At 34.6% G+C, this 16,303-nt stretch overlaps 1 protein-coding gene across 2 annotated transcripts in view; it reads right to left on the reverse strand.

The window, feature by feature from the left end:
- Nucleotides 1-204: 204 nt before the first annotated feature.
- Nucleotides 205-16,303, reverse strand: part of HEATR5B (HEAT repeat containing 5B) — a 63,480-nt gene continuing 47,381 nt past the window's right edge. For both annotated transcript variants that reach the window (XM_081155779.1, XM_081155778.1), the window contains 10 exons: nucleotides 15,996-16,175; nucleotides 13,690-13,927; nucleotides 12,118-12,372; nucleotides 10,507-10,634; nucleotides 9,441-9,585; nucleotides 8,459-8,725; nucleotides 7,067-7,291; nucleotides 5,476-5,627; nucleotides 3,881-4,094; nucleotides 205-982 (listed from right to left, as the gene is read on the reverse strand). In XM_081155779.1, the coding sequence (XP_081011905.1) occupies nucleotides 678-982; nucleotides 3,881-4,094; nucleotides 5,476-5,627; nucleotides 7,067-7,291; nucleotides 8,459-8,725; nucleotides 9,441-9,585; nucleotides 10,507-10,634; nucleotides 12,118-12,372; nucleotides 13,690-13,927; nucleotides 15,996-16,175 (2,109 nt within the window). In that variant the 3' untranslated portion in view covers nucleotides 205-677. The remainder of the gene's footprint in view (nucleotides 983-3,880; nucleotides 4,095-5,475; nucleotides 5,628-7,066; nucleotides 7,292-8,458; nucleotides 8,726-9,440; nucleotides 9,586-10,506; nucleotides 10,635-12,117; nucleotides 12,373-13,689; nucleotides 13,928-15,995; nucleotides 16,176-16,303) is intronic.

Raw genomic sequence — 16,303 nt, forward strand, 5'->3', positions numbered from 1 at the left:
CAGAACTCGAGGCTCTGAAATTATAAAACATAACCGAGGCCAAATTTTAGCCATTAAAAAAAGGCAGAATAGTATTCCATGTCTGAAACATTTTAATGGATCTTAAATGAAAGTTTTAATTTAGTTAACAACTAAAATATACAAAGCATAATTTAGTAATCTAATGTGAAAGTAAAACGACAGAAAGGTAAGGACATTTTGAGAAATGATAAGAAAATGTGACTTTATTCATATTATATATACCACAAACAGACATTTTACATTATTTTGCTAAACAAAATTTAAATTTTGCTATTTTTCAATTACATTTTTCATGACAGATGCTGAATACTGGCCTATTTTTTCTGACAATATCAACAGGCGGCCCAACTACATGATACGATTGTTTTTAGCATTTAAATTTAAAAGACTGGCTCAGTGTTTAAAAAATAAATTAATTAATAAAAGAGAAACAATATTAGGAGAAAAATGAAAGCATATTCACCACATGATGAAAGAAAAAAAAAATCACTCCTTCAAAACCAGAAAGCACTCTGAGCATTAATTCACTTAACCTATGTAGAAGCATATAATACCAATATACAAATAAAGTAAAACCTATAGCCTGGAATGACACAGTGACTATCACTAACTAGCTTCTAGTTGACAATATAAATAAAAATGAGTGGAAGAGCAAATTAAAAAAAACTTGTTTTTAGCTTAATTGTTGGTGCAGAATGTACAGCAGGGGCTGGCTGCCTGGTAGCTGCTTTAGCTTTGCTGGCTTGGCTCGCTCGAACAGCAGTTTCCAAACGTACTTTCAACTCCGGAGCTGCTCCCATTACGGTCTTGAAGGCATGTGGATACAGAGGTCCAATATGCATTAAATTCTGGAGTGCAAACTCATGAAGATCTTTGGAGGCTGTGTTTGCTGAGGCAAAAGAATTTTCATCCAGCAGGTAAGAGATCAAAGTGGGTACTAAAAGAGCAAGTAACTGGACTCCTGCAAATAACAGAGTTAGTTTGAAGATGATCATGATTCTGAAAATTACAGTAAACTTCATTTTTAAAACTAGGCACAGTAGTCTGAATTATAATAAAATATAAGTAAACATACACAATCTACTTTGGACCTCAATAATAACTCATAATTAATATTAAATATTTACTAAATGCCCAAGTTATGTTAGGGTTAGAAACCAGGCTTGTTAGATTGTATATTTAGCCCGGCTGGGTGTAGCTCAGCAGTTGAGCGTTGACCTAGTTATCCAGGCGATCGGGGTTCAATTCCCAGTCAGGGCACATGCCTGGGTTGCGGGCTCGATCCCCAGTCGGGGGCATGCAGGAGGCAGCCAATCAATGAATCTCTCATCATTGATGTTTCTATCCCTCTCTCTCCCTCTCCTTTCCTCTCTCTGAAATCAATAAAGATATGTTTTAGAAAAATAAAAATTTAAAAATTAAAAAAAAGATTGTATATTTAACATACATATTAATTTAATTTTTAAAATAATGCTTAAAAGGTTAAAAATAAACCCTTTACAATTGCCATCTGATAGAATGTATTTTGAGAGTAAGATTATGAAATATTTAAAGTTATTCCAGAATAAGGAGGCTGGAGAGTAGGGAATAGGAACATGAACAACATCTTTTACTATTATTTAACTAAAACAAGGTATTTCCTTGATTTTAAAATAGAAATACAACTCTTTCCCATTTCATCATCCCCAAAACCCACAGTAAAGGAAGGGGGAAAATCTTCCAAAAATAAGGAAATACATAAAACTTAGGGTTAAAAACAAGAACCCCTGTCTGGCTGACATAAATTCCAACCCCTAAAAAAAGATTTATTGGAGGCTTAATACCTTTTACTAGTCTCTGTCTTCCCATATTAACAACTCCATCCTAGAATATAAATGTCATTAAAGCTGATATTTTTCTAAAAATAATATGTAATCGGATATGTGTGTATCTTACAATCAACATTGAGAGTAATGCTTTCTCCACCTTTAACTTATGCTAATTTTTGCAGAATGGCAATAGATAAAGTTAAAGCCAAGGCTGTGGGGGAGCAGGAAACATCTGACATCAGTGAGTGAAGTGTAACACACTGATGTCATCAGAGAGTGATAATAACCAATGAGGCCTTTCCAAAACCCCGACCCCACCGTGGCCCTGAACTTCCTCTCTCCATGCTGTGTTTTTTCTCCACATCTATTCAGTTCTGCATCTCACTACTGTATCTACATCTAAAATTATATAGTTATATCCTTTTACCTCTACGTAAAATTATACAGAGATATGTCTACACAGTACATATATATAAATTTTATATCTATATATAAAACAGGTGTAGACATACCTAAGAGGGGGAAGGTGTTCATTGTCTGTGTTTTCCCACTAGAATGTAAGCTCCATGAAGAGCAGGGACTTGAACCTGCAACCTTTTGGTGCACGAGACAATGTGCAACCAACTGAGCCACTCCAGTCAGGCAAGGTTTTGGTTTTAACAGTTAAAATATAATTAATTGGGAAAAACCTATTATAAATTATTAAGTACCCATCAAATACCTAGAAATGTGCCAAGCGTTTTAGGAAACATATAGTTCATCTCTACCCAATGCTTTTATTACTAGTTGAAAAGCGCACATGTATCACACACAGAACAATTAGAGAACTATGTGTAAAAACCTAGATTTAGCATCTGAGGTACAGAGTTCATCAAAAGACTCACAAAGCTGAGCAATACTTTAGGATTTTACAGTTTTAGTGATTGTTTTAAAATAAAGAGTCCATAACATAAGACTGATTACAACTGTCAAAGAAATTGTACAAAGGAAAAAATCAGAGTGGAATGAGTAACCTGGCAACATTCAGACAAAGGAGACCTGGTGCAGGTCTAGAAGATTTATATAAAAAAGGAGAAGGAAACACCGAGGAGAGTGAAAACAGAATGAACACTGTACAGAGATTAAACTAAGCGGAGTGAGAAAATTGGTCTGGTCAGGTTAGTAGGGGCACATACCGGGCAACAGAATAAAAGTTTTGAAAACCAAGCAAAGATGTTTAAACTTGATGCAGAAATACAAGAGGAAATTACTCAAAAATCTTAAACAAGGAAGAGAAAAAACTTTTAGATGTATCTGATAGGAACATCTGCTAGTAAACTATTATAGTTATCTTATTTACAAGAACAGGAAGCAGGTTTCTCTTGAATACTAGAGAAGTTTCAAAACGAGATGGATGAGTTTTGAGTAATGGTGTGAATAAGGATGGTGAAGAAGAGTTAACTGTCAAGTCTAATTCAATGTTTTTAGCTATAACCTTGGTCATGTTGGGGGAAAAAACATTCACAGCCTGTTTCTATAATGGATACTGTAAAGTTAAAAATAAAAATTAATGTGAAAAATATTGAGTGATAAAACAAATTTAAAAGCTGAAAATTTACCCTCTTGGAATCATACTAATGTATTTTATATAACTACATATTATAGTATAAATTAATACTACATACGGTATAATATATATGCAAATAATGATGTACTGCAATATTAGTGAGCTGTATCAATAATAAGCATCACCAAGGTTTCTTCATTTTGTTAATGGACTGCTTCACTCAGAATACAGATATTTTGTACCACAGCAAGACTTTTAAGGGGTAGATTTTAAATGAAATATCTTATACATTCATTCATTTATCTATGCTATCATATTCCATTAATATTTACCTTTTACCTTTAGTTTATCTTCAGTAAATGTTTACCATTAACCTTTGGTTTGCATAGCATGAGCCTTAGACTTAGTTTTACTGTTGTAATGGCCTGTGTCTATTATCAAATAGGATTTACATATAATACAGATCTTCATTTTAGACTAGCGGCTTTTATAAAAAAATACTTACTATTCTGTTCTTCCCCAAGAGCAACCAATGTTTCAAGAACTTTGATTCCTTCTTGAACAGCTAAAAGTTCTGTGTTACTGGCTGGTCTGTTTCTTTCAACAGCTTTTAGCTTTTCAACCACTATTGGAGCTAATGAATGGATATAGGGAGTTGAAAGGGCACGATTGGAGTGTTGGAAGACTGAGAGGAGAAGCTGGTAACACTTGGCTTGAACCTATATAAGAAAATCATTGTATTAACATGTGTAACAGTTCTTATTTGCTGTACAATCACATTGCATCTTTTTTTAATTCTCACTGGAGGACATGTTTTTTCTTACTGATTTTTTTTTTTAATCAATGTGAGAAACATTGATCAGGTGCCTCTCATGTACCCTGATAGGGGATCGAACCTGCAACCTAGGTATGTGTCCTGACCAGGAATCGAACCTGCAACCTTATGGTTTATGGAATGACACTCCAGCCAATTGAGCCACTCAGCCAGGGCTCACTGTATCTTAATATATACTGAAAAGATGTGACAGTGCACAATAAAAATAGCAATGCAGGTCAAATTAATGCCATTTTCTACTTATAGAAATGAAGTAGAAAAATGAAACTTCTAATAAACTAATTAAATAAATGTAACTGAAAATAAATTAATCAAATAAATATTACTTATAGGCTAAGTGCCAAATTACCATGCTTATATAATTTGTATATTTCTATAGTGTGGAAGAAGCTTGAAACCAGAAATCTTAATTTCTGTTCTAATTCTTTCTTTAATTTACAATTATCCCTTCTACTTTAACCAATTTAATAGGAAGGGTAACATCTGAATGATGTCAAGCAAAGCTATATGCTTAGACACCTCAAATCCATTTGAATTCCCTGGAAATGACTGCGTAAGCCAATTTAAGTTTTCCAGGCCTGGAAGGTAAGGTCTCAGTGGCTCCATTTTAGATTACAAAGACTGTATATTAATTTTTTTTAAAAGGAAGGTCCATTAACATATGGGACAAATAGTAGAATCAAACTGTTTGAGCACTTCGATAGAAGAAAGTTGCCAGGCCTTGCTGCAAATAAATACCCGGGGGATGTTTCTAAAATACAGATCTCTGATTTAGGAACATAGCAGTAAGTCCAGGATCATGTTACTAAACTGATTTTTTTCAGATGTGTAGCAGGTTTGAGAAACATTCATTTAGACTTTGACACTGTGAAACAATAAAACTTATTTTCTGGAAGAACTAAAGTTTCCAATTGGTTCATTAGAACATGTAATAAAATAAATTTATCTTTTAATGCCCTTGGTGTCATTAAGTAAACAGTGAGAAATATAATCATAGATTCTTGTATAGTCTCTACCAATATAATCATGCCAGGGTTAAGCAAATATGTTAGATATTGGAGAATTTTTGCATATGTATATTAACATGCACATAAGTCCCTCCTAGTGTCTAAACCTACTGATCTTTTCAAGTTTTTCTATTTAAAAGCCACAGAGCAAATACTTAGGATTTTCATTTGCTATATCATACATTTTAATGAGTCAATCTGAAATTTCCCTGATAAAGCGGAATAATTACCTCTATGCTTGTTTTAAGTGCAACTTACCCATGGGTCACGTGAGTGTAATGCACTTTTGAATCTGTTCATGCAGCCATTCTGTAATGACTGGACTCCTATTATTTCACTACTTGCAGACCACAGGAAAAGTGCTATTGCAGTTAGCATGCTTACTTCATCAGGCACAGGCATAGAATCCTCTGAAATACATGAATAATAAAATATTGAAATATATGGAAAACGAAAGCAATGTGCTGTTTCCAAAATGCTTTGGAATTTCAGTCTTGAACAATAACCCTCGCTCCTCGCAACATTTATAGCAGTGTATGTCTCCATCTAATACAGTCCAGAAACAACTTTATGAATACAACTCATCTACTCTTGAGGAAATGGGGGATGCTTTACTAGAAGTTCTATATTTAAATTCTTTTTCCTTATTTTCCTGGATGATACAACAGTAACTGAAAAAAATTCAGACATCAATCCTAATAAGAACTTTAATACAGAAAGCTTATTTAAATGATAAATAACATGGAAGTATAAAATTGGAAGGTAATATGGAAGTGTAAAATTATTTAAAAGTCATTTACCTTTTTTGGAGTTTAGATTAATCAAACATTTCCAAATACTCTCCTTACAACAAAGTTAAATGATTCTAGTAAGATATTCTAAGTAATTTAAAAATCCAGAGTAGACTTTTCTTAGTAAATTTCCTATTCAGTAAATGTGAAACCTATAAATTCTACACAACCATAACCAAAAAAATCTTGCACAATTTTCTGAAGACAGTATTCTCAGAATTTTAGAGACTTTCTTGCTATTTCAATCATTTACTCAGAAATAAATATAACTTAACCTAATGAAAGTATAGTATGTAATTAGAAATACAGGAAATATGTACAGTTATTCTAAAGAACAATACTACTAAACATATAAAATAAGAAACTTAAATTTTGTGATTACCATTTCTTCCACAGCTGAACTTATCAACATTCTATATATGTGAATTTGGGCTAATTGTGCAACTGCAAATACCCAATGATAATCTGTACTTTATCAGAATTATAAACATATACATTTGATATGCTAACATTATCTCATAATGAGTATACAATAGTTGAGAAGTCCATTAACTTAATATAAAGAAAAAAAGGGATGTAACATTCAAAGGATTCCGCCAATTTACAAGTAACCTTAGCCATAAACATTAAAAACCTGAGACCCCCACAGTGGGAATATTACTCTAGGTAAAATGAGAACAATCTCTAATTCAGAGTTTGGAACATTGCAAGCAATTTTTTTCTGTCAGAAAATCAACATTTTATTTTTAAATTGTGACTTCAGTAATAGAGATAATAAAAGATGAGTCTGCTACATCTTTGAACCAGAAAGTAAGGAAGTGCTTAGGAAATAATAAGGTCATGCCAAACCTCCCAACATATATTTAGGTTCTAAGATAAGAGTATTTAGAGTCAATATCCAGAAAAGGTACTAGAGTTCATATCCGAAAGATGTGCCTAAAACACTTCTGGGTTGATTCAGTGTTATACAGCAATTTTCTCACAAGCTCATTCAATTAATTAGTTATAAGGGAACAGATAGCCTACAGATTAAAAGTTTTAAACTCTGATTAGGTTACCTGGTTGCGCATATTCTAGAATGCATGCAAGGGTGCTGCGTATGAGAGCCGTCCACTGTTTTTGAGTGTCCTCAGTTTTGGCCATTGAAAGTGTCACAATATTTTTAATCCCTTGAAGAGCTGCACTAACTGGTGGAGGAACCTGATTATCTGCAGACTTTATTGCTGTGTCTTTTAATATTCTTGCAATTAAAAACAGAATCGTGGGCAGGATTGTCATACAACCTGAAATAAAAATCAATCAGGTTACTTTATCACTACTTCCGTTCCCATATTACAGTTGTTTCAATTTTGTTTATTTTTACAATTGACTGTGGTTTAATATTACTCCTTTTCCTTGTTTTTATACACAATTTATTGCATTACTATTACTATAGTTCAAGGTTTGAAAAAGAAAATAAAAATAAGTGGCAAATTATTTCAAAGACGAAGGAATTAATTTCTTTCTAATTAGCCTTGTTTTTATTATTTCCAATATTTTATCTAGTTAATATGCCATGCCCTTCATAATGGAAATGAGAAAGGAAGATAGAAAAACAGAAGGAAAACACTACCATATACATAATTTGAGAAATATCTGGGTAACCTGGTGAATCTTGTAGCAATTCTAAGACATGTAATCTATCTTCAGTGTACTGAAGTCAGGCTAGCCAAGCCAGGTAAATGATAAACAGACTATATGCATAAGCAAAGAAGAAATGACAGAATCCTGGAATTTGTAGCTGAAAGACTTTCAAGGTCATGGAATTCAACCTCCCACTTAATGAAAGACTCCCGTCACCACTCTCCCATTCTGCTATTGTTGTCTGCCTGCAAAGCTCTGCAAAGCTCCAATGATGGAGAAGTCATTATTTTCACATCTGTGGGTTTATGTTGAGCTGAAATTTACCTTTATTTCTCCTGATACTATTTCTACCTTCTAGATAAACAGAGGGAAGTCTACTTTTCCATTCAGTAGTTCTTTAGGTATCTGCAGATAGCTATTACCTTTTTCATCTACAGTTTTAGTTACTCCTTAGAGTTCACTGTCACTCTCCTCTGACATTCCTTAGTCCATCAGTGTTGCTCAAAAGCGGCAACCAGATCAGAAACTAAAGGGTTTAGTAATTTCAACTTGAGTCTACTTGATAACATTCAATGTCTCTCTCAAGGTGTGGTTCTCTCTCTTCATTGAAGTTTGTCTAAAATATATCTGAAAAGAGCATCTTGAGCTTTAGGTTTTTAAATTCTTTAAAGGCTCCTTAAGATCAACAAACCCTTAAAAAAACTTTCTCATTTCACATTTGAGATTTAAGAGGAAAATAAGTCACAATAGTGCTTAAAATCAAAAGCAAGCTCATCTTTGTCTACCATAATATATAACATATTTTCAAATAGTAACCAATACTGTACCAGCAGGTGAACAAAGGGACGGTAAGTCAGAGAGTATGGTAACTGTGGCTGCCACCAAACGAGCACTTTCTTCAGACAGTCGAGTCTTTGTGGCTATGTGACTTGGGGAGTCTGACATCTTGGTGCTGAGATGAGGCATGTGCCGTACTAAAATGAACATCAACAGCTCCATAGTTGCAAACACAAGAGATTTTCCAGGAATAAGACCACCGCTGTCACCTCCTTCTCCTAACACAGGACCAGGCTCTTTTTCCATGTCATCTTCATCTTGGGTAAAAGAAAATTTGGTGAAATTTCCAGCAAAAAACAACAACAACACAAAGTAGATAAAAGAAAGCCATAAGTATATTTGAGAAATTCTTTCAAAAGAATTTATTACTGAATGTCTGATATAAAATGTCTTTCTCAGAATAATTCTTATTAGAATTCTGTTTACTGACCTCTCCTTTAAAGTAAAGGACAATCCATTTTTTACTTGGAAAAACTTTATTACATATTTTTATTAGAAATGTATTTAATAGGAGTAACATATATATTAAGTTCAACCCTATGCAGCTGACACTTTTGAAGGTGAAAAGTAGTTGACTATTAGCAATTTCATTTGGTTCTTTCTAATGATAGCAAAGTCAATTGCAAAGCTTCTCAAAGTATGATTAACTTTTTTAATTTAAAAAACCCTGGCCAGGTGGCTCAATTGGTTGGAGCATCATCCCGTACACCAAAAGGTTGTGGGTTCAGTTCCAGTCAGGGCACATACTCAGGTTGAGGGTTCAATCCCCAGTCGGGGTGCATACAGGAGGCAACTGATCAATGTTTCTCTCTCACATCAATGTTTCTTCCTCTCTCTCTAAAATCAATAAAAGAACATATCCTTGGGTGAGGAGAAAACACACACACACACACAACTTCCTGGCATTATTGTTTTAAAAATTAGAATACAAATAAGATCTACATTAAAGATAGTGTAATTTCTAGTGCTTACTTAGAGCGTTTCTTTTTTCTTGCAAGTAATCCTGAGCAGCTCTTACTATCTGTTGTACAACTCCAGTAACCAGCAGCTGGACGGATGGTGGATTGCAGGTCAGTAAGAGGCGGTGCAAAACACTCAGCAACTCAACACCAATCAGCTGTTATAAATTAACACAAATAAATTTAATTTTAATTTCAAAGGATAAATTTATATTATTAAAATCTAAGAAAATATACATGTAAAAATAAATAAATTTGGTAGCTAAAATTAGCACATAGGACTCTGTAACAAAAAACATTCTCACAATCTTGAGAAATAGTCACATTTTATCCCAACCTATTTTCAGTCAATAAATTACTTTGTCAGTTATACACTTAAATAATTTTTATATTAAAAAATGATCACTCTTCTATATCTTTCCTCTATTTGAACTAGCAATATTGTTAAAGTCTAGTAACACTAAAGTTTATGATTTTCAACCTGAACTGAGTACCCAAGAGGTGTCTACCAGAGGTTCTAGGCACTTCCAGTAGTCCCTTTCCAGTTCACCTAAGCAACTACTACAAACAATCTCTACTCACTTTAAGCCCCTTACTCACAATTTCCCCATCAAACCCATCCCATAACATGGATAAAGTCCTCTAAATATTCTATACAGAAATTAGAAAAAGTCAATCATTAAACTGTTGAGATGAGAACTTGAGCCAGTGCAAAAAATAATTGCATTAAGTGGGAGAGAAAACTTCCTCAAACATATAAAAGTAGCATAATTTACTTAAGGTCCTTATAAATTACTTCAATCCCTTTATTAGAATCACAAACTGGCACTAAGGTCATCCTTAAATTTTTAGTTTTGCTTGTCTGCTGATGAACAAACTAAAGAAGGTATACTGACTGTCTCTAGTCTAGTTGTGCCTGGTCACCCCACATTCAATAAGGGGTGTTAGATAAAGCCAAAGCTTTGCCTAATTACTATATAATTACTATATAATATTTCATATGTGAGAAAATTATCTTAAGATAAATATGAAGAAAACAAAGCACACAATTAATTATATATTATAGAAATCAATTATACCTGATCTTCTGCAATATGGACTCGGGCATAAGGAGAATCTAGCAAGGTATGTAAGGCCTGGAGACACGCTGTAACATGTTCAACAGGCTCCTCAGGTCTAGGGGAACAAAGGAATTGTATACTCACACCTGCGATGAGCAAAATAAAAACGGGTTTGTCAATATAAAACACGGTTGCTCTGACACCAAATTTTTTTCTCTCTTTTTTTTTTTTTAACAAGTTACTTTAACATATATTTATTAACGCCTTAAAGTAGAATTCAAAATGGTTTCCAAAATAAACAGCCAAACTTAACATAGACTGTAGCTTTGTAATTAGGTGAAAAATAAAATTGGCGGTGGGGAGTGGGGTTCTAAGATCATCAGGTTAAGAAAATATTCAATTTTTTATTTCTAAGACATTTAAAAATAATACATTAAGAATAAATTTATGAAAACTATAAACTACTTTTCATTAAATGACAGCTAAAAATTTTTCATACCTACAAAGTTTTTTAAATGGCAAGCTACGGAGGCACAATGGGTATCACAGATAATAACTGCTCTTAATTGGCATAAGGGTGAGGTGACTGGAAGACTTGTATTTTCACTTAGGAGATCTACTGACAAATTCTATAATTTCACATTACCAATTGTGTTCCTTTTCCCCCCCTAGAAAATATAAGATGGCTAAGAGATTCATTAGAATGTATAACATTGAAAAAGTAATTATAAATTAAGATTACAATTTACTTTAACTTTGCATTTTATTATTTCCTCATGGAACAATATGTTAAGTGCCAAGTTAAAAAAAAAGTTGCTGAAAAAAAAGTTTATTCTGTTTCTTGAAAATTATTCAGTATTGCTCTGTGAATAAACGTGACGGCTAAACTTTTCATAGTAGTTTTTAACAATTAGATTTTGATTAAAAATTCAGATAACAACTTAGAAAATGTGTTTAAAATCATCCTTTCCTTCTCTGAACTGACTGTGCTATGTAAAACTTTCCATAGCATTAAAATGAAAGATATGAAGGAGTTCAGAACATCCCATGCCAAAATATGCCTCTTTGGCGTTTTGATTATTTTGAGCTAAAGATACTTGAAAAAATGGCAGGTGCAGAAAGGGCTCTCTGTTCCCTTTCTACTCAAAAGCAGGTCATAAAATATCTCATGATAACAGTGCCCTCTCTGTATCAGGAAAAGAAGAACATTCTTAGCACCAGAGACTGGGAGTCCATGTCAAAATAGACCTGTACAAACACAAACCTACTAAACCCTTGTATCCCACTAGTTTCTCCCATATATTTCCTAGTCACTGTGCCACAGTTTACTGCCCCTTCCCCAAACCCCTTTGTCTTGTCACAGCTCCACAATTTATTGTTCTCTATGTAAAATGGTAGATAAGATTTTTGGCCTAATGGCTACTTCAGGTCTTCATTTTCCTTCTAAAGATCCTGTGTACATGTGAAAATATTAAATAACTTTGTATGCTTTTCTCCTGTTAATCTGTCTTATGTGGATTTAATTCCTGGGCAAGCCATAGAACTGAGGGTAGAAGGAAGTTTTTCCTCCTCCATATATGAATATTCAGAAGTGATACATCTTGAAGTACATTATGCTAGCTCACCTACCTAAAATCAGATGCATTCTGTCTTTGTTAATTTCTGGTAAAGACTTAGCACTAGGCATTGCTCCTGATGGTTGGTTTAAATTGATGGATGTAGGACGTTTTTGTACACCAGACATGGCTGCTGTTTCTGCTGACTCTGAACATGTAAATCCTGTGCTGTTTAACCAAAGGGCCACTGCATGGAGAATTGGGGCCCAGGAATTCCGGTAGTGAAGTCTGGCTGTATCAATAGTCTCAGGAGTATAAAATGCCCCACCTAGAAAACAATCAAATCAAACAAAAACATTACTGTTAGTCTAAGTGTTCACTCATTTATGTACAACTAACTTAAAAGTACTCATTACATACTTTCTTAGCCCGTTCAAGCTGCTGTAACAAAATACAGCAGATTGGGTGGCGTATAAACAACAGGTTTATTTCTCATAGTTCTGGAGGCTGGAAATCCAAGACCAGGGTGCCGCATGGCCCACTGAGGGCCCTCTCCCTCGTTCACCTTTTTGCTGAGTTCTCACATGCTGGAAGTGGCTAAGGAGCAATGCAGGAGTCTCTTTTTTGTGTGGAGTCTCTTTATAAGGGCACCCAATCCTACTGATGAGGGCTCCACTCTCATGACCTAAGTACCTCCCAAAAGCCCCATACCTCCCTAAGTACCTCCCAAAAGTCACCTTACTGACACTAGGGTGTCCAGCCTCTCCTCTGCAACTGCTGACGCCACTGAGCATCCCTACCCTGTGGCCACAGGCTTCACCTTCATTGTTGCCAGAGACTCATAAAACCCTCATCACCTTCTCTTTCTGTCACAGCCAGGGACCTCTGCTGCTGCTTCGTTTTTCACTTTTCAATACCATTACAATGGAGATTAGATTTTAACAAGGAATTCTGAGGAGACATAGCATTCAGATCATAGCACATATAAAAGAGCAGTCTGGCCAAAGAGATTATCCTTATTACAAATCCACCAAAACAAATGCCTTTCCTGCAGCTGCTGAACTGGAGCACTTATCTCTTCCTTACTGACACTAGGGTGTCCAGCCTCTCCTCTGCAACTGCTGACGCCACTGAGCATCCCTACCCTGTGGCCACAGGCTTCACCTTCATTTTTGCCAGAGACTCATAAAACCCTCATCACCTTCTCTTTCTGTCACAGCCAGGGACCTCTGCTGCTTCTTCCTTTTTCACTTTTCTTCTGCCATTCTTCCCCGCACCTGTTTTCACTACCAAACTGAGGACTTCCTTGCCTGTCCTTGCACACATACAATGACCAGGGCAGCAATGTACTTCATCACGCTTATGCATAATGACTTGTTTTGCATAATTATTTAGAGTACCCTAGCTCATAGTTAGTACTATAATAGTGAGAACATTTTTGCTTTGGCTAACAAATAATTTTAATGTGGTATTTGAATTCACAAATTCAATATGCAGAATATGCTCTAAGTGAGAGAAAGCCAAGTTGAAGTCCAAAGAAATGTAAGATGTTATTATTACTGTTGTTTTTAGCCCCCTCCAGTTCCATTTTGTTTAATTACTACTTGGAACTCCATGAAAGCAGAACTCTGATTGCAGTACTTACCGTCTGGGGGGAGCTGACTAGCAAATTCTGCTGGTAAAGTCAAAAGTGCATAGTCTTTTAATGCTGCTAACCACAGGCGGCTGAGTGTTGGCAGTTCAGGCTGTACAAGTGTTATTAAACTATCCGGAGGTAGTTCATCTACGGTACCATAATCATCATCATCATCATCAGTATTTTTAATTGCTCTTTTTGGTTTAGACTCTGCTTCTTTTTTAATATTCATAGCAACCACATATACCTAGTAAGATATTCAGGAGGAAAAACAAAGCATAATTTTTAAAAACAACATATTCTAAGTTGTTATGATTACACAGTTGAATCATCAAAAAGTAACTGAATATAAATGTTACAGGCTATACAACCTCATGATTTCCTGATAACCTCAAAAGAATAATTCTAGCTACTTTGGAGGCAATCTTTTTCATTGATCTGACTTCTGACCAGTACTCCAGCATATTCTTTAGTAGGATCCTCTGAGTTTTTCTGGCTTCTCTTGTTCTACTTTACAAAGCCCCCTTTTATGTGTTTTTTTTCTTTTCTTTTTTTTTCTTTTTTACCATAGGGTATAATTTCCTGTTTACTGCCTCCACTTTCATAGACTATTAGACAATCCAGCATTCAAAGAAAATGGCTGAGGGGAGAAGAGGTCAGAGAAGGGATTTCCATAAACACCCTTCTAACCCCCTTCTTATACAGTCCTTAAGTGATAATTAGCAATCTAGCCTTTACAACAGATAGCTGAGCCAAGAATATGATTTACTAGTCACATATATTACCTGTATCCTTTCTCTTCACTTTTTAAAACCCAAAAGATGTATACTTGCCACTTCTAAGACATAATTTTAAAGATTCCTCTTTGCTGAAGTTATTTTTGTTGTTTTCTCTGTCTTTGTACATACATTTAGGCTTTGGCAAATAGCAGGTACAAAGCTGAATTACACATGAATGAAAAAGGAAGAAAAAAGAAAGAAGGTGGGGAGGAAAAGGGAAAGAGCAAGAGTAAGAAAGAAAACTGTACTAGGTAAAAATCTTGAGAAAATTGTTTTCCCCTACATGGTGTTATCTTCACTGTGTCCAATGAGGAAGTCTATGTATGTGTATATATGTCGTAAACTTCTTGATGGCAGGGTCTTATCTCTATTCCTACAATGAGCAGACAGTTATAGTACAGTCATTCTAAATTCTAGACAATGAGTACAGGAAACAATGAGTCTTCATTTTTGAGAAAAAGCTTTCTTTAACATTGCAATGGTCTGTAATAGTTTGTTATAGTCAATTAGAAATACTAACCCCGAATATTTAGAAACAGAAACCAATTAATATTTGGAGTAGGTACTTCGGATCTCAAGTTATAAATATGTTATATTCATATTTTCTAGTGGTTTTAAAGCTTGCTTCTCACCTCCCGCCCATATTTATTTTCATACTGACATTTTACGAAAACCTCTCATAAGCACTGTAGCATATTTAACCACTCATTCATCAAATCCTCACTAGGTACTTATTCTTGCCTCTCATTTGCTATTGTGCTAGTACCCAAGGCAAAAAAGACAAATAGAACATGGTTTTAGTCTTCCATGAAGTCACAGACTAATGTAATGATAGGGGAGTGAGAAAAGTGCTAGAAGAAGGAGTGTTTTATAAATTTGTTTTTAATGATCTATCTCCCCCACTTTACTACACTCAGGGCCTAGGCACAGTGCCTGGCACCTAACAAACACTAGATGGTTTGTGTAACGAATTAATGAATCTCAGGCGCAGAACTGTGTGTGGTTTTTATTTTATTTTACTTATACTTCTAATTTTTTTATTTTTCTGTGTAATACCTAACAAGAAAAACAAGTTTCTATTCACTTAATACCATCATCTCTGACAAAGTCACATGTTCCCAGAGATAACCAGCTATTAAAAAACAAAACACAAAAATCCCCTGCAGCCTGGGTACTAATGAGTGCTGGCAAGTCTCCTAAAATTTACTCAAACAGAAGAGTCGTGGCCTAAATTATTTTCTATTATTTGTACTTGTATGTTTTCCCTGCCTAATTTCTCCATATTAAGTAAGGAGAGCCCTTCCTCAATATGGAAGTTTTAAAAAAAACTCATTAAAAATATAATTTTCAAAGATGTAATAACAGTTCTTTTGAGATATAAATGTTCATGTATTTCAGTGAGAGAGTGCAAATACATTTTAATCAAAAGGTCAGTTTAAAAAAACCAAAAATTTAAATAAAAATTTTTTACCTATAAGAATAGAGACATTTTCTCATGCATGGAGAAATAGTTCAAAAACAATAGGCCACGGTTACCTCTGCCCAAGCTTTGAGCACAGCCAGTTTTTCCATGGTCGTGGCACTCTCTCGGTACAGCTGGCTGGAAGATCCTTTCCCAGCCTGAACTTTGTCCAGAGAAGAAACAAGCAGATTGTGTACTCGACGAAGATCATTGAGGTCACTGACAACTCCACTTCCAATCCAAGTACTGCATACCTAGCCAAAGAAAATTTTAAATTTTTGTATAAAAACTAACATTTAACATATAAGAGAATGGAGTAATTATAACTTTTTTCTTTGAGGAAAGAAACACAAAATAAAACCAATAAACAAAACCAAATACA

Source organism: Miniopterus schreibersii (assembly GCF_964146895.1).
Source record: "Miniopterus schreibersii genome assembly, chromosome: 13".
NCBI lineage: Eukaryota > Metazoa > Chordata > Mammalia > Chiroptera > Miniopteridae > Miniopterus > Miniopterus schreibersii.